The sequence below is a fragment of the Cucurbita moschata genome, unplaced genomic scaffold (genome assembly GCF_002738365.1).
Source record: "Cucurbita moschata cultivar Rifu unplaced genomic scaffold, Cmos_1.0 Cmo_Scf00067, whole genome shotgun sequence".
Lineage (NCBI taxonomy): Eukaryota > Viridiplantae > Streptophyta > Magnoliopsida > Cucurbitales > Cucurbitaceae > Cucurbita > Cucurbita moschata.
The window spans coordinates 606,116-628,949 of NW_019268583.1; the positions used below are offsets into that span (position 1 = coordinate 606,116).

Below are 22,834 nucleotides of genomic sequence, written 5' to 3' on the forward strand. Positions count from 1 at the left end.
TTTGATTCTCTCCCCAATGCCTGCATAGCCTGCATTTTCTTCTGCACACCAACCTGATGGTGGGATTTGATTCTCTCTTTGATTCTCTCCCCAATGCCTGCATAGCCTGCATTTTCTTCTGCACACCAACCTGTTCTCTCCCCAAGCCTGCATTTTCTTCTGCACACCAATCTTCTGCACACCAACCTGATGGTGGGATTTGATTCTCTATTCTCCCCCCCCATTTTCTTCTACACACCAACCTGATGGTGGGATTTGATTCTTCTTCCCTGCATTTTCTTCTGCACACCAACCTATTCTCTCCCCAAGCCTGCATTTTCTTCTGCACACCAATCTTCTGCACACCAACCTGATGGTGGGATTTGATTCTCTATTCTCCCCCCCCCCCATTTTCTTCTACACACCAACCTGATGGTGGGATTTGATTCTTCTTCCTCTACACACCAACCTGATGGTGGGATGCCTGCATAGCAGGATTCTCTCCCCAATGCCTGCATCCTGATGGTGGGATTTGATTCTCTCCCCAATGCCTGCATCCTGATGGTGGGATTTGATTCTCTCCCCAATGTCTGCATAGCCTGCATTTTCTTCTGCACACCAACCTGATGGGATTTGATTCTCTCCCCCATTTTCTTCTACACACCAACCTGATGGGATTTGATTCTCTCCCCCATTTTCTTCTACACACCAACCTGATGGGATTTGATTCTCTCCCCAAGCCCCCATTTTCTTCTACACACCAACCTGATGGGATTTGATTCTCTCCCCAAGCCTGCATTTTCTTCTACACACCAACCTGATGGGATTTGATTCTTCTCCCCAAGCCTGCATAGCCTGCATTTTCTTCTACACACCAACCTGATGGTGGGATTTGATTCTTCTCCCCAAGCCTGCATTTTCTTCTCCTCAAGCCTGCATTTTCTTCTACACACCAACCTGATGGTGGGATTTGATTCTTCATTGATTCTCTTCTCCCCAAGCCTGGCCTGCATTTTCTTCTACACACCAACCTGATGGTGGGATTTGATTCTTCATTTGATTCTCTCCCCCATTTTCTTCTACACACCAACCTGATGGTGGGATTTGATTTGATTCTTCTTCCTCTACACACCAACCTGATGGTGGGATGCCTGCATAGCCTGCATTTTCTTCTACACACCAACCTGATGGTGGGATTTGATTTGATTCTCTCCCCAATGCCTGCATAGGCTGCATTTTCTTCTACACACCAACCTGATGGTGGTTGATTCTCTCCCCAATGCCTGCATAGCCTGCATTTTCTTCTGCACACCAACCTGATGGTGGGATTTGATTCTCTCTTTGAAGCTGCATTTTCTTCTACACACCAACCTGATGGTGGTTGATTCTCTCCCCAATGCCTGCATAGCCTGCATTTTCTTCTGCACACCAACCTGATGGTGGGATTTGATTCTCTCTTTGATTCTCTCCCCAATGCCTGCATAGCCTGCATTTTCTTCTTCTTCTGCACACCAACCTGTTCTCTCCCCAAGCCTGCATTTTCTTCTGCACACCAATCTTCTGCACACCAACCTGATGGTGGGATTTGATTCTTCTTCCTCTACACACCAACCTGATGGTGGGATTTGATTCTTCTTCCTCTACACACCAACCTGATGGTGGGATGCCTGCATAGCAGGATTCTCTCCCCAATGCCTGCATCCTGATGGTGGGATTTGATTCTCTACACACCAACCTGATGGTGGGATGCCTGCATAGCAGGATTCTCTCCCCAATGCCTGCATCCTGATGGTGGGATTTGATTCCTGCATCCTGATGGTGGGATTTGATTCTCTCCCCAATGTCTCCCCAATGTCTGCATAGCCTGCATTTTCTTCTGCACACCAACCTGATGGGATTTGATTCTCTCCCCCATTTTCTTCTACACACCAACCTGATGGGATTTGATTCTCTCCCCAAGCCCCCACTTTCTTCTACACACCAACCTGATGGGATTTGATTCTCTCCCCAAGCCCCCATTTTCTTCTACACACCAACCTGATGGGATTTGATTCCCCCATTTTCTTCTACACACCAACCTGATGGGATTTGATTCTCTCCCCAAGCCCCCATTTTCTTCTACACACCAACCTGATGGGCATTTTCTTCTACACACCAACCTGATGGGCATTTTCTTCTACACACCAACCTGATGGGATTTGATTCTCTCCCCAAGCCCCCATTTTCTTCTACACACCAACCTGATGGGATTTGATTCTCTCCCCAAGCCCCCATTTTCTTCTACACACCAACCTGATGGGATTTGATTCTCTCCCCAAGCCCCCATTTTCTTCTACACACCAACCTGATGGGATTTGATTCTCTCCCCAAGCCCCCATTTTCTTCTACACACCAACCTGATGGGCATTTTCTTCTACACACCAACCGGGCATTTTCTTCTACACACCAACCTGATGGGATTTGATTCTCTCCCCAAGCCCCCATTTTCTTCTACACACCAACCTGATGGGATTTGATTCTCTCCCCAAGCCCCCATTTTCTTCTACACACCAACCTGATGGGATTTGATTCAACCTGATGGGATTTGATTCTCTCCCCAAGCCCCCATTTTCTTCTACACACCAACCTGATGGGATTTGATTCTCTCCCCAAGCCCCCATTTTCTCTACACACCAACCTGATGGGATTTGATTCAACCTGATGGGATTTGATTCTCTCCCCAAGCCCCCATTTTCTTCTACACACCAACCTGATGGGCATTTTCTTCTACACACCAACCTGATGGGATTTGATTCTCTCCCCAAGCCCCCATTTTCTTACACACCAACCTGATGGGATTTGATTCTCTCCCCAAGCCTTCTTCTACACACCAACCTGATGGGCATTTTCTTCTACACACCAACCTGATGGGATTTGATTCTCTCCCCAAGCCCCCATTTTCTTCTACACACCAACCTGATGGGATTTGATTCTCTCCCCAAGCCCCCATTTTCTTCTACACACCAACCTGATGGGATTTGATTCTCTCCCCAAGCCTGCAAGCCTGCATTTTCTTCTACTTGAACCTAAGATCCATTCCTCAGACCTATTCCTTACTACACACCAACCTGATTTTTCGCGCTTTGCATTTTCTTCTACTTGAACCTAAAACCCATACGTTGTTAGATCAACATTCTAACCAATTGAAGTATTCAACTTAACTTTTGATAAATTTAGCTCCTCTGCAATGATATACCATTGGTGGACTAAACTAGACTCTGATACCACTTGTTAACTTGACGAGGAAATTGTGGGAGGAAAAACAGTCGATCAGAAGAAGAAAAAATAGGAAAAACACAAGAGAGAGACAGATATATTGCTGAATACCGGATCATATATTTCTCATTCATTTGGCATATTTAAATAACAAATATAAGCTAAAAATAGAAATGAGTGGCAACTAGATTAAGACCCTTCCACCCGACGTGTCCATTCCACCCGAATTAATTGTGTGGCTTTAAAAAAAAAAAAAAAAGATCACTTTAACTAAAAAATAGGGATTTATCTAACAAGCTAATCCTAATCATGTATCCAAGCTAAGAAAAGCTCTTTTTGGATTGAAGCAAGCACCGAGAGCTTGGTATGGTAAGATTGCTGAATTTCTTACCTAAAGTGGTTATTCAGTTGCGCATGCAGACTCAAGCCTGTTCATCAAATAAAGATAAGGAAATTTGGCAACTGTGTTGGCCTATGTGGACCATTTGATTATCACCGGGGACAACGAAAGAGAAATTTATCAAACAAGAGAAAATTTATAGGTACGCTTTCAAATGAAAGAGCTAGGAGAGCTTAAGCACTTCTTAGGCCTAGAAGTTGATCGCACAGATGAAGGATTGTTTCTCTGCCAACAAAAGTATACAAGAGATATGCTTCAGAAGTTCAGCATGTTAGAGTGCAAGTAAGTTTCAACATCGATGGAGACAAATGCCAAGATTTGTGCACATGAAGGCAAAGAGTTGAACGATGAAACGACATATCGACAACTAGTACATGGCTGAAACTCTTGATGGAAGATTTGCACCATAAAGTTGACTATCCAATATCACTTCATTGCGACTAGCAGAAAATCCGATGTTTCATGCTAGAACAAAGCATGTGGAGGTGCACTACCATTTCATTAGAGACAAGGTTCTAAAGGAAGAAATCGAGATGCAGCAGATCAAGATAGATGACCAAGTGGTGGACTTGTTTACAAAAGAGCTAAATACTGACAAACATGAGAGTTTTCGCTGTCAGCTCAATATGGTGCGGCGATTAAGGGCTAGTGCTGAGGGGAGTGTTAAAATATCATCACTACCCCAATAGAGTCAAGCTCAATAATTTTACATGTCCATTGTATATTTATTTTAGTCGAGATTTTAGGAAAGATACTATATATTTTAGGAAAGATACTGTATATTTTAGGAAAGATACTATATATTTTAGGAAAGATACTGTATATTTTAGGAAAGAGATCTCGATATTTTAGGAAAAAGATTTAGATTTGTTAGGTCTAGATTGGTTAGGGTAGAGTATAAATACCCCTCCACCCTACCTAGTTTTTCATCCCAAGGAATCCCAAGCAATACAATACAAAGTAGTAGTATTCTACAAAATGTCTTATATTCTTTTCTTGATTGATTTTAATAAAGAGTGCGAGTGTTTCCCACCGAGAGTTGTGTTCAACACGAACTTGATCAAGGCTTGTTTGAATGGCTTCAATCTACCATAAGAAATGCATGAAACTTAGAAATGACAAAGATGATGCTCGGATTTCTAAGGGTGAAAGTCTCGAAAGATGATGCTCGAATTTCTAAGGGTGAAAGTCTCGATTTGAGAACTCAATTTTTCTAACAAAGGATGAAGTCAATTTGACCATTACAAACTTTATAAAATTAAAAATAATAAATAAAGTTTTCTAACACTCACGAAATGATGCTTGCAACTTCATCCGCTACTTCAACCATGCAAATATTCACTTATGAAGCTCCAAATAATCCTTCCTCAATTGAATCGGTTTGTAACACATGAAATGATGGTTGAACTGAGCCTATCCAATTTTGTAGATGAAGAATGAATGCTTGTTGAATCTTTTTGGCCTGGGAACGTGTAGTAAGTCCAATTGGAACAAATGGAACACTGTGATTCTTATAAAAAAAAAGGTCACATGATCGGTGCAAAACGTAAACATGGCATCCTACAAATCGTGAATAGGGTGCCCATAATACGGTGCAGGACATCTCATCTAGGTGAGAGAAATATGAGGCCAAACTCCTGCTAAGAAAAACATGGTGCATGGCATCCAATCTAGAAGAAGAAATGATATGTGGAAATCACTACAAGGGGAGTAAGATTCGGATTACCTTGTTGATCGAATATCTCAAGGCAAGAACATTGTTTGAGATTCGAATCACTCCACAAGCAAGATCGATCATGTCTAGCTTGAATGATTCTTGTTGATCAAATATCTCAACGCAAGAACACTTGATTGAGATTCGAATCACTCCACAAGCAAGATTGATCATGTCAAGCTTGAATGATTCTACATGCAACCTAAACTACATAGAATTGCAAAGAAACTTAGCCATTGGCTAAAGAAGAGCACAAATGCTTCTTTTACTATATTTTCCAAGTCTGCTTACAAATACAACATACATGGCTTTATATAGCCTCAAAATGAAACTACTAAAGACCTTCTAAGAGTTGTAACATTCATACTTAATGACCATAATTAACCATGATGTAATTGTAACCTAAAGTAAATTAAAAGTCTTAAAATACAATAATGAAATACAACAACTCTAAATTGTAACCCACCAAAAATTTATAACCATCAAACTTCATTCCTCTTCAATGTGGCATGAATTGCAACATCTTTTGATAATTTTGTCAACATTTTCTTCACATCTTCATTGAAGTATATTGTATGATTGATGTCTCTTGGTTCATATCAAGAAATCATGGGCCTAAAAAACCACCGTGGTGGGAGGTCTGGGTCTGGACATGATTAGAGTACTACCTAACATTCTTTCATATCATGATAATATTAAACATGAATTGTAATATTTGTAGAAATAAAGGCTCGCTCTGATACCAATTTGTTGAAATCACACCCACGAAACTATGAAGGATGTCGAGAGGGGAGAGACAAGAAGACAAAGAATTCTGAAAACCCTTGTCTATTGTTTTGTACTTTTGTTCTCTACACTTTGCTCTTTTGCTCTGCTTCTTACAATGGAAAACAAACTAATTTATAGGCTTTCTAAAGGCTAAAAATGGTTATCCCATGTGCCACCACTTTCTAACCCACTATCATTATGAGGTGAAATAGTTATTGGTCTTTCAATTTTCCGCTTACTAAAATTAACAAAAAAAAAAAAATTAAAACTACCCTTTTCATTTAAGTTTATTCCCAACAAAACTCCCCATAAACTTAAATGCTATATTGAATGATTCCACCTGTGTCGTTTTCATTTTCTCGAGCTTAGTCGTGGTTTCTTCAATTTCCTCTCTTTATCCTCAGGCGACAAATTGAGCTTGTTCTTTTCTGATGAGACTTCATTTGGAGCTTCTCGAGAACAATCCATTTGAGACACCAACTCCTCATTTCTCCCATTCTCAGCCACTCTCGACTCAGACGTCATAGCTTCGTTCAGTTTACTCAATTCCCTCTACAAGTCCATAACGACATTTTCAACTTCCACTTTTACTTCTCCATTTCGACTTTATCACGAGTGAGTATCTCAATCTTGTGTCGTAAATTCATTGCCTACTGTTGGACTCAATTCAGTTCATGTCGAGTGAGTCTCTCTGTTGAGTCAGCATCTCTATATCTTTCTCCTCCCTCACTAGCTCGTCCACTAGAGCATCAATCTCCATTAACAAGTCATTCTCTTTCTCCACACCTTCTTCAACTTTCAAGTTCATAGATTACCTTCCCATTCTCTTTCTTCTCCTGTTTGAGATAGGAGAAACTCTCACTCAGCTCAGCAATTTACTTCTCTAACCTTTCAACCTTCATTTCTAACTCTTTCTTTCTTCTTCCATTTTCTCTTCCATTCTCATCATCTTTCTTCTTTCTTCCTCAAATTGCCTTTCCGGCCATTGGAACTCTCTCTCTTCGAGCTCGGGCTCTCTATTATCTGGTTGTTCATCCTTCTTCGATTTTCTCATCTCCGCTATCAAGATTTCGCCACAACCACTGCACATCACCTCATTTTCAACAGTTTCTACCACTTCATGATTATCGCCATCGTCTTTCGCGCCGTCATGTCTTTTTGTATTCAGCTCTTCATTTTGGGCCATTAAGAGAATGCATTCGTTTGTTGCGTCATCCAAGGCTAGGTTGATCGTTTCTTCCACCTTTTTCTCGGCTCGACAATCTCTGTATAATGACCAATTCTGCCACAATTTTAATATCTGTCTGAATTACAATTATTTGCATAGTGGCCATATTTTTGACATGTGTAACACTGGACGTTGGAATTATATCCTTGGTCGCGTCCTTGATTGCGTCCTTCTTCACACCAATTTGCTTGGCTCGACTGTCTCTTCTCCTTATAATTTTCTTCATAACTGTTACCTTGACCAGCTTGACCATTTCCGCGACTTCCACGACCTCTACCTTGAACGTTTTGAGAGTAGAGTACCTTTTCATCCTTTATTGATGCCTTAGTTTGAAGCGCTTGATCGATGTCTCCTCTTTCTTCTTCTTACGTTGTTCATGTGCCTCGAGAGAACCGACGAGCTCATCGACTGTAAACTTTCCTAGGTCCTTTGACTCTTCTATGGCACATATAACATTCTCAAAGTTGTCTGTTAATGACCTCAAGATCTTCTCCACAACCTGTGTCTCGGGTAACATTTCTCCATGATTTAGGTTATTTGCCACGGTCTGTATGCGTGTGATGTAGTCAGATACATTTTTTGACTCCTTCATCTTCATGCTCTCCAACTCGCCACGCAGAGTCTGGAGATGCACTTGCTTGACTCGGTCGGTTCCTTTGAACACCTTTTCTAAAGTGTCCCACGCTTCTTTTGAAGTAATTGCCATTGCAATCTTCTCAAAGCTCGACTCATCAACGGCCTGGAACAACATGTATAATGCTGCCTTATCTTTTGATCGTAATTCTTTTAGCGCCTTGTTTTGCGGTGCCGTATAACCTGTGCTATCCTTCGGTTCTTCGAAACCTTCTTCGACCACCTCCCATGCGTCTTGAGAATCGAGAAGAGCTTTCATTTGGATGCTTCAATTCTCGTAGTTCGTCTTCATTAATCGCGGTAGCGGCATTTGACCCATCCTATTCGTCATTGGCTCTGATACCAATTTGTAGAAATAAAGGCTCTTGATACCAATTTGTTGAAATAACACTCACAAAACTGTGAAGAAGATGTCGAGAGGGGAGAGACAAGGAGACAAAGAATTCTGAAAACCCTTATCTATTGATCTGTACTTTCGTTCTCTACACTTTTGCTCTTTGCTCATTTGCTTTCTTGCTCCGGTCTTTACAATAGGAAAACAAACTCATTTATAGGTTTTCTAAAGGCTAAAAATGGCTATCCCATATGCCATCACTTTCTAACTCACTATTCCTGAAATAATAGTTATTGTGTGATGTCCCACATTCGTTGGGAGGAGAACAAACCACCATTTATAGGGTGTGAAAACCTTCGCCTAACAGACACGTTTTAAAGCCTTGAGGGGAAGCCTGAAAGGGAAAGTCCAAAGAGAACAATATCTGTTAGCGGTGGATCTGAGCTGTTACAAATGGTATCAGAGTTAGACACCGGACGATGTGCCAGCCTTCTCGCTGTTCCTCGAAGGGGGTAGACACGAGGTGGTGTGCCAGTAAGGACGTTGGGCTCTAAAGGGGGGTGGATTTGGGGGCGGTCCCACATCTCGATTGGAGGAAGGAAAGAGTGCCAGCGAAGACGCTGGGCCTCGAAGGGAGGTGGATTGTAATGTCCCACATTGGAGGAAGCTCGAAAGGAAAAGCCAAAGAGGACAAAGGAAAAGCCAAAGAGGACAATATCTGCTAATTGCATCATGCATCCTTTAGCTTATGAACCCATCATAGTAACAAGCATTAAGTAGCTAAACCAATAATTAGGGGTAAAATGACCCAATGTCCCTGTAATTCTATATGATATTTCAAAGTTTAGACATTCTCCAAATGACTTACTATTTCAAGTTGATCAGACAAAGTTTGGAACCTAAGTTACTCTTCTAAACTCAAAACTCTTCTAAAACCCTCTAAAGAACCATAAAAAAGAATAGGTCTGATAGAACCATAAAAAAAAAAAAAAAGGTCTCATACAAAATGTCATTGACATAAGAGTTCATCTAATAGATTATTTTAAGAGTCCATTCGGGACCTTCACCTCTGTTCTTGAGCTTCTGATATTTGAATTACTTCACCTATGTTCTTGAGCTTCTGATATCTGAATTACTTCAAATTTTCTTTCACAAATTTCTAATTGTGTCTAATTTCTGGAACATCCATTCATGACATTTCTCCCCTCCCGAATTCTTTATGAAACTTCTTCCTTATTCTTCCCTCACACTATAGTTTCAATTAGATATTAAAAATATGAAAGTAAATGGAGAATAAAAATCAGACTAGATTTCAATTGGGCACGTTTTTTGAGTTATTTCTCTGGTTATGTTCAAGCTTTCCTTTAATCTTCTAGTCGAGGAATAGGTTCTAAGTACTTTAATTTGAGCTCCACTCAACATAAACATTTATTCCAAATTTTATTTTTCCAATAATTTCTTATGGTTTTTGGTGCTTAGATATTTAGATCAAATATTTTGTTCTGGTTAGAAATAGATCATTTGGAATGAAATCCTAAAAATATGAAGTTAGGCCCAATCAAAACCACTCGATTACCTCGTACCCATAGGTCATAGGCATGCTATGAAGAGTTCGATTTTAGTGACATATATTTTCAAGGCAATTTACATGAACACAAACTAATTGATGATTTATTAATCAAGAAAATAAAAAAAAAATTAATTTAAAAGAAAGAAAATATATAAAATGAATGAGGCCCACACACAACTCCAAACCACATTGGAGAGAGAAAAAGAAAAAGAAGAAGAAAAGAAAAGGGCTTACAATTACATGATCAACAATACAATTACATTTAACAATGATCAATTACCAACTCCCGCCTTGGGTTTGGTCATCCCTGAAACGTACGGTACTCCGGTGGCTTTAATCCATCTATCCCCCAATATGAACCTCCCCGGAGTAAAGTCCACCGCGTGCTGCGGCGTAATGCTCTTGATTCCCCTCCACTTCACCCTCTTCGCCTTCCCCGACCCCGGCCCGAAGTTGTTGAACTCCGTGTAAAAGCACGTCCTCAGCCCCCAGTCCCCTGCCCACGGCAGCCACCCTTCCGGATCTATTATGTCATCTATGTATGATTCCATTATGATCGTTCTAGAATATTCCTTCCACGGCCGCCCTAGGTACGACCGGAACTGCTTCTTCACCGGCACCAGATCCGCATCCGGCTTGAACTTCGAATTCTGGATGATCAGGGCCGAGGGCTGCCTCCGCTCCTTCCGCCCGTGCGCCGTCACGATGTTTTGTTGGTTCGGCAGCGGCTTGCGCACCAAGAAGCTGCAGTTTTGGAACACGGCCGCTGCGTCCCCGAACACGAAGTCGATTGTGCCGGAGATGGTGCAGTCCCGGTAGAATTGACGCATGGTGTGTACGTAGAGGGTGTCTTGGTATCCATGCATCTCGCAATTGAAGAATACTACTTTGTCTGCTTGGACTCGTAATGCTACGGCTTGGTGCTTATGTGGTCCTGCCGTGTTCTCGAATCCGATGTCTCTAGCCATGAAGTGCTCTGCGGAAACAGCTGCAAACAACAACGACGACAACAACAACAAATCATTGATCCACGTCGTCCATCCTTATGTTCTAAAAAAATGCATTATTAACCCACCAACGGTAGCGGTCTTGAACGTGTTCGTGCCATCGACGAAGTTCTTATTTCCGGTGATTATGGTCTTTTTAGGGCCATCACCAATGAGCATCAAATGGGTTAGCTTTTTTTGAATGTCAACATATTCTTTGTACACTCCTTGCTTGATATGGATTACAAAAGTTGCGTTGTTCTTCCTCTTGGGAACTTTGTTTATAGCCTCTTGAATGGTTTTGTACTGCCCACTTCCGTCTTTAGCCACCACAATGTTTGGCTTCCTCTTCGCCGGAGAACCGGCCAGGAGACGCTGCATACCGGGGTCGACCCACTCGGGGAAATCCTCGTGCCCGAGAACTGGAATGCTGAGAAGTCGTCGGTTGATCCCTGGAATTTGCAACTCCGTCAACATGGAGGACAACTCCGTGACCATCGCCAACCCATTGCTGCTCAATCGCATCGATGTCTTCAATGCCTTCTTCATCTTTTCCGATGCGTCCCCTGTCGTGTTCGCGAACCCATCCAAGCAAGTTTCCTAATAAAAGAAACAATAACCCATCAACTTCTTAATCAACCGAGAGCTTATGCTGAAAGTGGAGAATACGAATTACCTGGTAAGTAATAACGGCACTGAGCCAGATCTTAATATCGATCAACATCTCATCGAGTTTACTAATGTCAAAGGCGCCAAGCTTTTGAATGGAGAATTTAAGTTCGTCAACAGAATAATCCATGAGCTCCTTACACACAGCAAGGGCTTGGGAAGCTCTAGGATCTTTCTCAATCTGTCTTAAGGTGACAGATTTCTTAGCAGCGGCTTGGATGAGTTTCATGGCAGCCTTGAACCCAACCTGAACCAATTCCTTCGGGTCCGACTTTCCGGACCCCTTAAGGCTATCAACACATTCTCGCTTGTAATCGGTAGGCCGGCAAATGGCTTTGATGGCTTTCATAGAAGAAGATATCTCATGAGTCTTCTTTCCGGTGGCCGGATCGCTCGTTCCATCTTGGTTTAGGTTAACTCCAACGGTCACAGCCACCACCATCGCAACGAGTAGCATGGACGAGACGCCGATGATGGCGTAGCGCTTCCGGTTCTCAGCAGCAGCATCATCATAAGCCATCAAGTGGTTTTTCTTTCTTTATACTTATTTATTTTGGTATTCCTTTTCCTTTCCTTTCCTGTTTTGTTTTTTTGGGAGGTAGTTGGGGACCTTCCTCTTAGAAGCCCCCTTTAGAGTGTGGGTTTGAAGAGGTTGGGAGAGTAGGGAAGGTTTATAAAGGATCAAAAGGGTTTGGTTTTTGAATGTTTGTTCAAACTGTTCATCTAAATTTGTGGTTTCTTTTTGTTTACTAAAATTTGTGAAGTTTGCCCTTTTCTTTAGCCAATATCTCAATTTCTAAATAAAGTGTATCCTTTTATAACTTAAACTTGCACTTATTAATACAAACATGGATATCCCATTCTACTCACGGGACCCTCTCCAAACGAGGAGGAGATTCCCTAGTTAGACGAGGAATGAGAGAGGAAGTGGAGAATATTTTTCTTTTCTCTATTAGATAAATGGGCGGAGACAAAATTATATTCCTATCTTATAAAATTGGTACTTTTGGTGAAAAATTACCTCGGTGAATGATCTTTATGGGGCGAGGATTTGGTTATTGACTCGACCAAAAAGAGGTGAACCAAGTTCGAAGCCCTTTTATTCTCCATACTACAATGTGCCTAAAACAAAATTGTTATACCACTCGAGCCACCCTCTAAATTGTACCACCGCTCATGTAAGCGTTGAAGAAGACAGTCTTAGAATCAAAGTTTAACATAAAATGCTTTCAGACTCATCATTATTTCAATCCCACAGCATTGATGGGAACAAATAGTTCAATATAAAGCAAGCAATGGTATTAAGAAGCTACCCAGTAGGCCAATTCTGGCATTGAATTTGATATGCACACATTGGCATTGAACATGACAAACAAACATGCATGAAACTGCTTCCTTCTCAAATCGCTCTAATCCCATCTAATCTTGCAACCCCAAGCATTTAAAATTTCAAGTATCTCTGAGGAGAGCATAAACCTGAGAGATGCGTGCAGCTTGACTTTCTTGACCCGGAGGCAGCAGGCCCTGAGTGCTAGCTCGAACCCTCGCACTGAAACTTTATTAAGGGTCACCAGCTTGGCATCCTGAAGGCATGAAAGGTTCCCCATCATCATGCATAATCCCACGTCTGATACACCACAACACCCCACATTTAACTGCCACAATCCAAACAACAATCAGCTGTTTCATCTCATTCCAAGAACCAAATACAAATGACATAGCAACAAACGTAATGAATCCATATACCTGACGCAAATTCCGAGCATAGGAGCCAAGTGCCCAAAAGCCAGAGTCATCCACATTCTGGCATTGTTTCATGTCCAAATCTACTAATCTTTTACAACCAAATGCCACTGCTGTCAAACCTACGCTTGTGACATTCTGAAGCCCACGTACTTCTAGGCTGCAGAGTTCTTCGAGCTGGCCGACGCACTCGATTCCTCTATCCGTAACCTTATTACAGTATGACAAGTTTAGTTTCGTCAATCTCTTGCACCCAGTTGATAGAGCTTCTAATCCGGCATCCCCAATTCCCAGACAACTGCAATTCAAGAGTTAAATAGAATGACATTCTCCTCTTTTGAGTAGTTACTCAAAAAGATGAAATAAATTTCTGAACTCTCTCACATTACCGGTACAAATCGAGTTCATAAATCCTTTTGCAGTTGCGAGCAATCTTGATCAACCCTGTGTCTGTTATGTTTGTGCACAATCCTAGTTTCAAGCTTAGCAATTGTGAACATTTTGATAAGCATTCAAGTCCTGCAAGGGAGGACACAATCAAGTTAGCTTAATGATTCACTCAAATGGTTGTATGTTATTACTTGTTATAATGAAAGTACCCTTGTCATTCACACCACAACAATCAGTAAGATCAAGCTCCTCTAGTAATGAGCAATATAACCCAAGCCGATCAAGACTTCTTTCAGTGATCATGTTGCATGATTCTAACTTCAGCGACATGAGTTTCTGGCACAAGCCAGCCATTGAAGATATCGCCGCATCGGTGATGGAGTGGCAACATGTTAAATTAAGAACTTTCAAGCCAATACAGCGAGTGATCAGCTGAATTATGTTTGCATCAGTTACTCCGTTGCATTTGCTCAACCCAAGTTCCACCAAATACTTGCCGTGGACGCTGATCACGTCGAAAAACGCACTCGAGAGTTGAGTACCATCAAGCCTAATTGCTTTTAGACACTTCAGGTTCCTCAGCCAGTAAAGAGAATCTGTGGAGAGCTCCTAGAAGCAAAAGCCAAAGATGGAAGCTTCATAACAGAAAAAGAAGGCAAACTCAAAATCGAAAAAATGCAGCATCATCTTACAGAGAAGCAGTAGCTTGCATCAAGTTGTTCAAGACCATCATGACCTCTTAAAACAGATGTTAAGCCATATGGTCTAATGCCATCACATCTTGAAATATCAAGTTCCTACAATCCATTTGAAAACGTGCAAGCTCGTACAAATTAGATCGTGATACTAACATATAACTAAGCAAGCCGACCGACTTGACAGTTTGGTCGAATTTATGTAATGTATTAAGCAAAAAGAATCATACTGCACTTGATCATAAGAACCTTTAGAGATGGGCACCCGTGTTCAAGATATTGCAAACCAAGATCGTCAACTGAAAGACAGCCCACCATAATTAAGACCTCAAGCTTTGGCAAAGAAGCTACTGCACGTAGTGATTCATTTGTCACCTGTTATTAACCCAACATGAAGTTCAGTTCACACATTTTAACCAGAATTGCCAAAAGAATATGTTTGGAATTGTTTGGGAGCTGTTCTTAAAAACGTTTGAAAACAAAAATTCAAAGAGAATATCAAAATTTGTCAAATAAAATATAAAAAATTTTCAAATTTTACCCTGATTGCTTAGTTAAGAGTTGCTATTTTTAGCATGTGTTCAAATTCTGTAACATTCATTTGCTAATTTTAACAAAAATAACCAAAAAAACACTCAAACCTTATGCACAATAAAACTACATTGAATTGATATTCTCAAAATTTATAAATGTCAACAAAAATCAACTTCAGTATCTTTCTTCTATGATCTCATAAACTTTATACACCATTTTTCACAATTCTTCATACAAAAACCTATCAATTGGCAAATTTTGAATTACTTATTCTAGTTTAAGATACAAATTGTGACATTTGTCTTAAGTCTATCATCCAATCCAGTGAAATTTTACTATAAAAGTCAATAAACCTACCTACCTACCTAATTAAGTTTATTTTCCTGAATTTGTCATTAAACAGAGCTTCCAAATTACAGAAACTATAGGAAAACAAACAAACGTAAGAACAGGGACGAGGGGAGCAAACCTTGAGATAAGACAAATCAAGAACCCGCAAATCGAAGCACTTCTTACACAAAAGCTCAACACCAAGATCAGAAACCTGCAAGCACCACTTCAAACTAAGCCTCTCTAACCTCCCACAGCCAACAACAATCCTCGCCAAACCCACATCCGTAACCCCCAAACACTTATCCAACCTCACCTCCTTCAACTCCGCACAATTCGACACTGCCGCCGCTTCCCTATCCCCAAACCCCCAACTGTACGACATGTCGACCATTTCCAGCCCCGTGCAGGCCCGCATCAGCCTCTCCAACCCCATGTAGCTCAACCCCGACGATCGGCTTAGAATCAAACTTCTCAGCCTTGAAAACCCAAGACCCAGAAAGATCGAGACCGTCCCATCGTTAATCCGAGGGCAAATCGACAGATCCAACTCATCGATAGCTTCAAACTTGGCGATTAAACTGGAGAGAAACTCAATTCGACGGACTCGCAGAGTTGTGCGGGAGATTAAATCGACGCGGTAGAAGTCCTTGCAGACGAGCCGCCAGGATCTGGAATCGGAGTCGTCGGTGAGATATCGGCGGAGACGGATGAGGATTTCATCGGGGAAGTTGAGGAGAAGTGGAAATGGTGAAGGCATTAGCGGATTTTGAAGAAACAAAGTGAAAACAACAGAGATTTGAAGAATTGAGAAAGCGGAGTCTAAGTTGGGACGAAGAGGAAGAGGAGGCGGAGACGGAGGAGAGGATGGTGGGCGGATTTGGAGAGCGTTTGGATCTGACCCGAACCGGAATTGCCGACCCAATCCATCATGGTGTTCTACTGTTGTTCTTCCTCCTCTCTCTCTCGTGTTCTGATTTCTCGGGTTTTGTGGGATTATGGAGTTGTTTTTACAGGGAGGAGAGAATTGGGGAAGAGGAAGGAGGGCGGGATCACGTACAAGCAAGACTACGGGAAGTTTCTAATTGATGAGGTGGCGGAATAGTATTGGTTATAATTTTGGACCGTGGTACGGTAAGCTGTCGTGGGTTATTTTAATTTATTAATTTTACGGAAGTTGGAAATTTGTGTACGTTAGGTGGGACCCAGAAGCGTGTAACGACCGTACGGTAATATAAAGGAGAGAGAAAGGGGCTGCTGAGAGGTCACTGGTGGGCCCATAGCCGACCATTTTTTTTTTTTTTTTTTAATAACTAATTTAATTTGACTATTTTTTTTTCCATAAATGAAAATAATGTCCACCAATGTTGAATATCTCTTCAAAATTAACAAAGAATCATATTGATGAAAATAATGTCGACCAAGTTTTGGTCGGAAGTAGGATTATAACTCTACCATTTTCACCGAGAATCATATTGATTTGAATTAAGTAGAAAAGAAGCAAAAATTAAAAAAAAGAAAAAAGAAATCGAAAACGGATCAAAATTCTGGAATAATGTTTACGTAGGTGAAGAAACAACTGACACCGGTCGTGCACGCACGTGGACAAATGATTTCCATAGTTGATTTATAGTTAATGAATGAAAATTAATTAATTAATTAATTTTATATCGAGCTTATAAAATCTGTACGTCTATAAGCCTATTTACACGTGGCGTAATTCTTCTATTTAAACAAAAGAAAATTTTAAGGGTTCAAATTAATATTAAATATAAATGAGAAACCGTTTAAATAATATTTAATATATCATATATTAAATAAAGAAAGAAACATAGAAGTAAATTTATATATTAATTTGAAGTAACCGTATAAATATATTTATTATATTTAATAAATTAAATGTTAAATCAATTTATTATGTATTAAATAAAAATATATTTGAAATTGGAACCAACTTCAAATTAATTAAATATATATTAGGATATCTTATAATATTTAAATATATTATTTTACTAATATTCTACCGACCTGTGGTTGAGCTAAGGATACACACGAATCTCTCCCACTTTCTTTGGAGAATGAAACTACATCTTTTGATAATTCTTGAAACTCTCCTTCTCCAATTCCTTTGGGATTTTGTTTCGAGAGACTCCCCCAAGTCTTGGTCTTGTATCCGAACCATAGCAAGGAAGAACGTATGGAATGCGAACAACTTCTACATGCATGGAATACTTCGAAAAGTCTTGCAAGCATCTTGCTCTCTTATTTATTGCTTTGTTTTAATTTGTAATAAAAATCAATATGGGAACGTTCCCAATGTTGCCGCTATATGGATGAAGAGTCCATTCTCTTTTAGAGGTTTTCACACCCTTATAAAGAATGTTTCGATCTCCTTCTCAACCAACGTGAGATCTCACGATCTACCTCGTTCAGGGCCCAGCGTCTTTGCTAGGCATTTGTTTCCTCCTTCAATCAATGTGGGATCTCACACTATGATTCTGTAAACTAGTCTTGGAAAGAGACTTGGGATTACGCAGGTAGATGTTAAAGTGAGTAATTCTATTACGTGTAAAAACTAGTCAAAGGTTGAGGTCGTGATTTTGCAAATTAGTTTTGAAGATGGACTTGGGACTACACAAATAGTTGACTCAAATAGGTGTAGAATCAGGCTCGAACTTCTTTGAACCCAGAGAAAAGCTCGTGGAAACCTACAAGAAATTGGCTGCTTATGGAGTATTTTTATACTCACCATTTCCCCCTTTTTTTAAGTGTTTATATGCAACGGGAAGCGTTCAAGACAGTCACAAAAGGATCGTTTTTGGTTTGTAATAAATTTGGTTTTGTATTTAATGGTAGAATTATTTGTTTAAATTTAATTTAAAATTTTACAGTATTTTCACGTTTTAATTTCTTTTATCTTTTATCTTTTGGTGATGGTCCTAATTTTGAAACTTAAAAAATTGGTCATGACATAATCAAATTATATCATGAGATTTACATTACATAATATTGACATCCTGTAATTAATATTATTATATTTCAATTGGTATGGTAGAATAATATGAGGTTCATATTATAAATATATTAGGTATAATGCTAAAATACATGCTCAATACTTATTAAATAATGATCATCTTGTTTTTGGTTGAAGGAGACGGATCCAAGAAGCGATCAGGTTGGACGGACCTAACAACCATGAAATCGTGAATCGATTTCTAACTGGTTCAAATCACAGATCACCGTGTGGGCTGACGTGAAGTTGTTATAAAAATATAGTAATGATTTTCACTATATTTAAAAAAAATACGAGGCACATAAGGTTTAATCAATGCTACGATTGTGCTCTCAAAGCCATAGAAGATAATGACTAGGTTAAATGGGTGAGAGCGTCGCAACCTCATTGAGAGAAAAGTAGGTTGTGAACCCCACACGCAAGGCAAATAAGGGGATCCTCAAGTGGAGCCCATCTAGCAACGTGAGGACTAAGATTGAGAAGTGGTATGATGCGATCGTGGAGGATGGATAGGACCCCGACCATAACCTCAGAAATCGGGGTTTCAATATGAGTTTCAACATGTGGCTCTAGAGCTAAGTTTTTCTATATGAAAGATGAAAGCTCGCCAAAGTTGATGTCAATTGGATACTCAACATATGCTCCACAGGGGCGTATGACCACTCACCAAAATGACGTCTACTCGATAAATATTAGAAATGCCTCAAAATGTAAAGGGGGAGGCATGATGTCAACTCTCCACTACCCTTGGGTCCTGTGCCCCAAGCGAGCTACTATGTGGCAAATGCGTGTATTATAGTGTGGGCGAGCATTGTGAGACGAGTGTCTTGAGTAATTTCCTTTGAAATGGGTCTTTCAAGGACACTATCCAACGGCACGGGTGTGCTGCTTGTGCTCTAACCCATGTGTCAGAGGTTGGATTATGCATCTGCTATCCAGAACGAATTTCATAAATGATGTAAGCATAGACATGAGAAGGTCCAATGCCTCGATAGAACTCGGATGAATGGATGTCTAGATGCTCCAATGAAATGAATGAAACGTGTGTCAGTTTCGATTGATATGTTCGAACAAGCTGCGATCCTGAGCTATTTGAATGATTAATCATTTTTACGGAATAAAATTGAAACTAAAAAATAGCTGTACAAACACACCTTGACGTACTTATAATTTATAGAGCAAAGAAAGGAAAAATGAGTGAGCAACAAAACATGTTGTTTCCTCAGTTTTTATCATTCTATGATATTATTCCTTGCTTGTACAGCTTATCTCCACCCTCCACGGGCAAGTAGCTTGATGCACGCTGTCTCGTGAGGTGGTCGATGCTGTTCGATGCCATCACGGTCTCTGCATTCCAATACCACGGTTGAAGATAAGGCGACGAAGATGGGTGAAGCATTATGGAGCCCCAATCTCTAAGGCCAATTGTTGTCTCCCTCAATCTCCTTCGGATCAACAACTTCCCAACGTCTTCTTTCTTCATTTCCGACACGCTTCTGAGGATCGAGACACACAGAAGGAGAGCCAACACAGCGTCCTCCTCAGGCAACAACTCGATCACCAGCAACTTCCAGTTTAGAAGAGCTGTTGCTCTTCCAGTTGGGTCCTCATCGGTATATCGAATCACCGTTACAAACCCATCTCCATCTCCATCTCCGCCTTCCTCTTCTTCCTCCTCTCTGCCATCGTCTCTCCGTACTCGATATACCATTTGGCGACCTTTTAGAAGCCTTACCTACAGCATCAAAACATATTGAAACCTGAAATCGAAAAGACTGTTTGAACAAGATACGATATGAAACGACGACCTACAGATGATTCTGAAGAAGTTGGATTTGTTAAGGAGAAGGTAAGGGCTGGTTTTGGTGTTGAAGTATCCCATTGGATTATGAGTTCATCTCCAGTTGAAAAATTCCAAGCAGCTTTCCATTCCTCTAGTGGCTGTTTTGGTGTTGCTGTTCCCACCACTTTCTCTGTTCTAGATGCCAATATATGAATCAATTATCAGAATTTAACCAAGAATCCATCTGTTTGTTCCATATCAATCAATCACTTCCTTGGGAGACTCCGAGGTTTCAAAAGTAACTATGTCGTTATCGAAGTTTGAATTTGATTGCTAATTGGTCCTTAAAGTTCGAAACTAATTTCTAATGGGTCCTTAATTCTAAAAAAGCACATGTCTGCAAAGTCTAACGTGAGCATATATTAAGTTCAAATTTCACGAACCAAAAATGAATTTTATGATAGGCTTTAATGGATACATTCCCGAATATATTTGTAACAACTCAAGCCTACCGCTAGCAAATATTGTCCACTTTGGCCCGTTACGTATCGCCGTTAGCCTCACGATTTTAAAACGCGTCTGTTAAGGAGAGGTTTTCACACCTTTATAAGGAATGTTTTGTTCCCCTCTCCAACTAACGTGGGATCTCACAATCCACCCCCCTTGGAAGCCCAGCGTCTTCGCTGGCACGCTGTCCAGTGTCTGGCTCTGATATCATTTGTAACAATTCAAGCCCACCGCTAGCAAATACTGTCCGCTTTGGCCCGTTACGTATCGCCATTAGCCTCATAGTTTTTAAACACGTCTGTTAGGGAGAGGTTTCCACACTCTTGTAAAGAATGTTTCGTTCCTCTCTCCAACTAATGTTGGATCTCACATACTTTCTTAAATGAAAAGGAAAAAAAAAATTAAAATTTGAAATAACCTTTAATCTTAGAGAGATGAGATTCAAGTACAGACACGCCATACCCGGGCATCTGCCGATGGAGCCAGCAATATAGGACCAACAACCTTCTCGAATCTCGATAATTCGGTCCTCCCATTTCACAGGCAAAGGAGTTTCACCTCCTCTCCTCCAAAATCCCGCTCCAACTCTGCATTTTACATTCACATTTGTTATGTTGAATCTCTATTTAACGAACATTAGTAAGCCTTCAGAACTCAACAAATAGTAAACGGAATGACAAATGACAATGAACTATTGATTGAATTATTACCTTAAACGAATGACAAAACACTCTCTCCCTCCATGGTCGAGTACAGTTCGAGATAGCCACCGACCTTCTTGAGGCCGGTATTGGTTCATTCTAAGAACAACATCCGAAACCATTGCCCCCGAATCATCTGTCACTTTGTCTGGCACACATTTTAACAAGTACGGTGCTTGAACGGGTGGAGTTATTGAGGCAACTATCTTGAGATTCTGATCGAATTGTCTTTCTAAAGTAAGAGACGGTGCTCTTATCAAGTCATTCCACTTGAATGTGGTGGTGTCCTTAGTGCTACTTCCTTTGAAACAATGGCTACCAGGATGCCGAAGCTCGATAACAACTCCCTTGGTACCAAATTCACAATAGAGATGCCAAGCTTTGATCCAAACATCATTGTCGAGGCTCGAGATTGGTTGTTTGAGCTTAAATTCCTTATGGCATCTTAAAGTGCGTAGACGAAGAAATTCTCGAGAAGCAACTTGTTGCAATGGCTGTTTTTGATCTTTGAGACGCAAAAACACAGAAACCTGAATTTGAAGCAAGGATAAAGTTGCTACAGAATTGAGCTTCCTTTACAAAATGTACTTATTTCCAACATGAAAAGTACAGAGAATCAAGCGAGTTAACCAACCTCGAGGATGAACCGAGATGTCATGGACTTGTACTTCGAGTTGACATCCGAGAAGGACACTTCCCAGTAAACTAAAGGCTTAGAAGTTACAACTCTGCCTAATTCCATGATTACCTCTCCTCCAGCTTTCTCGTAAGATTGCCCAAAAGTTCTGTGCCATAGTTTCTTGGTTTCTTCCAGTTCCTTCGGCTTCACAGTTTCCCCAAATCTCACCACTTTTGCCAACTCCCCCTGCATCTCCTTTACATCTTCTGCATAAACTGTTGGATAACTCTGGTTTACATATAACAAACAAACAAAAAAATAAAAACGTTTTAAACGTAAGACATCTGAAGTAAAGGCAGACAACACAGTATGATAACAACACTTCCACCTGCCATTTGCATCTTCAATCATGAATACAGAACTTCATGTTCATTCGCAATTAAATTTTTTATTCCACCTTTATCGTAAAAGTGATATCAAGAACTACAGTTCTAGATACATTAGTAAGCGAACTCATTGCATAAACAAGAACATGACTGGAGCTGAGGGAATATATATACATCGCAATACGTTGTACAGACATAGCTAAGCTCAACTAATGTAATCAAATTTCAAAGTAAGGCTCTTGTGCTTAGAGACACTGCGAGCATCATTCTAAGTAAAGGGTAGTATCATGCTCGGAGGAAATTTTCAACCTCTAATCGATCATCCGTTGAGGATTGTTGGGAGAAAGTCCTACATTGGCTAATTTAGGGAATGATCATGAGTTTATAAATAAAGGATGAGGCCTTTTGGAGAAGCCCAAAGCAAAACCACGAAAGCTTATGCTCAAAGTGAAAAATATCATACCATTATGGAGATTCGTGATTACTAACGATGCAACATAAAATAGATTCAAAACCATAACCTAAATATTCATTCATTAACACACCCATTTCTTGTTTTTTTTTTTTTTTTTTTTTTTTTTTTTTTTTTTTTTTTTT

General features: G+C 40.3%; 3 protein-coding genes across 5 annotated transcripts in view; all 3 read right to left on the reverse strand.

The window, feature by feature from the left end:
* Positions 1-10,001: 10,001 nt before the first annotated feature.
* Positions 10,002-12,411, reverse strand: LOC111437837 (putative pectinesterase/pectinesterase inhibitor 28). Its single transcript, XM_023075912.1, has 3 exons — positions 11,544-12,411; positions 10,957-11,467; positions 10,002-10,869 (listed from the first exon to the last, which is right to left on the reverse strand). The coding sequence occupies exons 1-3, from the start codon at positions 12,054-12,056 to the stop codon at positions 10,154-10,156; spliced, it is 1,740 nt and encodes a 579-aa protein (XP_022931680.1). The 5' UTR covers positions 12,057-12,411; the 3' UTR covers positions 10,002-10,153.
* Positions 12,412-12,748: 337 nt separating this feature from the next.
* On the reverse strand, positions 12,749-16,498 carry LOC111437870 (F-box/LRR-repeat protein 3). Of its 2 annotated transcripts, none has more exons than XM_023075948.1 (7): positions 15,368-16,498; positions 14,614-14,739; positions 14,362-14,466; positions 13,894-14,278; positions 13,669-13,798; positions 13,283-13,577; positions 12,749-13,191 (listed from the first exon to the last, which is right to left on the reverse strand). In XM_023075948.1, exons 1-7 carry the CDS (start codon positions 15,986-15,988, stop codon positions 12,946-12,948), a joined length of 1,908 nt encoding a protein of 635 aa, XP_022931716.1. In that variant the 5' UTR covers positions 15,989-16,498; the 3' UTR covers positions 12,749-12,945. The 2 variants fall into 2 exon arrangements, with proteins under 2 accessions (XP_022931716.1, XP_022931715.1); XM_023075947.1 differs by having other exon boundaries at positions 13,879-14,278; positions 15,368-16,497.
* A 2,775-nt stretch (positions 16,499-19,273) lies between these two features.
* The window catches only part of LOC111437875 (glycine-rich domain-containing protein 2-like), a 5,435-nt gene continuing 1,874 nt past the window's right edge, over positions 19,274-22,834 (reverse strand). For both annotated transcript variants that reach the window (XM_023075954.1, XM_023075955.1), the window contains 5 exons: positions 21,867-22,139; positions 21,242-21,762; positions 20,994-21,118; positions 20,054-20,214; positions 19,274-19,976 (listed from right to left, as the gene is read on the reverse strand). In XM_023075954.1, the coding sequence (XP_022931722.1) occupies positions 19,479-19,976; positions 20,054-20,214; positions 20,994-21,118; positions 21,242-21,762; positions 21,867-22,139 (1,578 nt within the window). In that variant the 3' untranslated portion in view covers positions 19,274-19,478. The remainder of the gene's footprint in view (positions 19,977-20,053; positions 20,215-20,993; positions 21,119-21,241; positions 21,763-21,866; positions 22,140-22,834) is intronic.

What these genes read in the sequence shown, in the direction of transcription:
- LOC111437837 (XM_023075912.1), bottom strand. Translation starts at nt 12,056, where the DNA reads ATGGCTTATGATGATGCTGCTGCTGAGAACCGGAAGCGCTACGCCATC. An exon ending in GTGCCGTTATTACTTACCAG is followed by an intron (nt 11,468 to 11,543) that starts GTAATTCGTATT and finishes TTCTTTTATTAG; the next exon opens with GAAACTTGCTTGGATGGGTT. An exon ending in GTTCAAGACCGCTACCGTTG is followed by an intron (nt 10,870 to 10,956) that starts GTGGGTTAATAA and finishes TGTTGTTTGCAG; the next exon opens with CTGTTTCCGCAGAGCACTTC.
- LOC111437870 (XM_023075947.1), bottom strand. Translation starts at nt 15,988, where the DNA reads ATGCCTTCACCATTTCCACTTCTCCTCAACTTCCCCGATGAAATCCTC. An exon ending in ACGGGTGCCCATCTCTAAAG is followed by an intron (nt 14,467 to 14,613) that starts GTTCTTATGATC and finishes AATGGATTGTAG; the next exon opens with GAACTTGATATTTCAAGATG. An exon ending in ATGCAAGCTACTGCTTCTCT is followed by an intron (nt 14,279 to 14,361) that starts GTAAGATGATGC and finishes TTTTGCTTCTAG; the next exon opens with GAGCTCTCCACAGATTCTCT.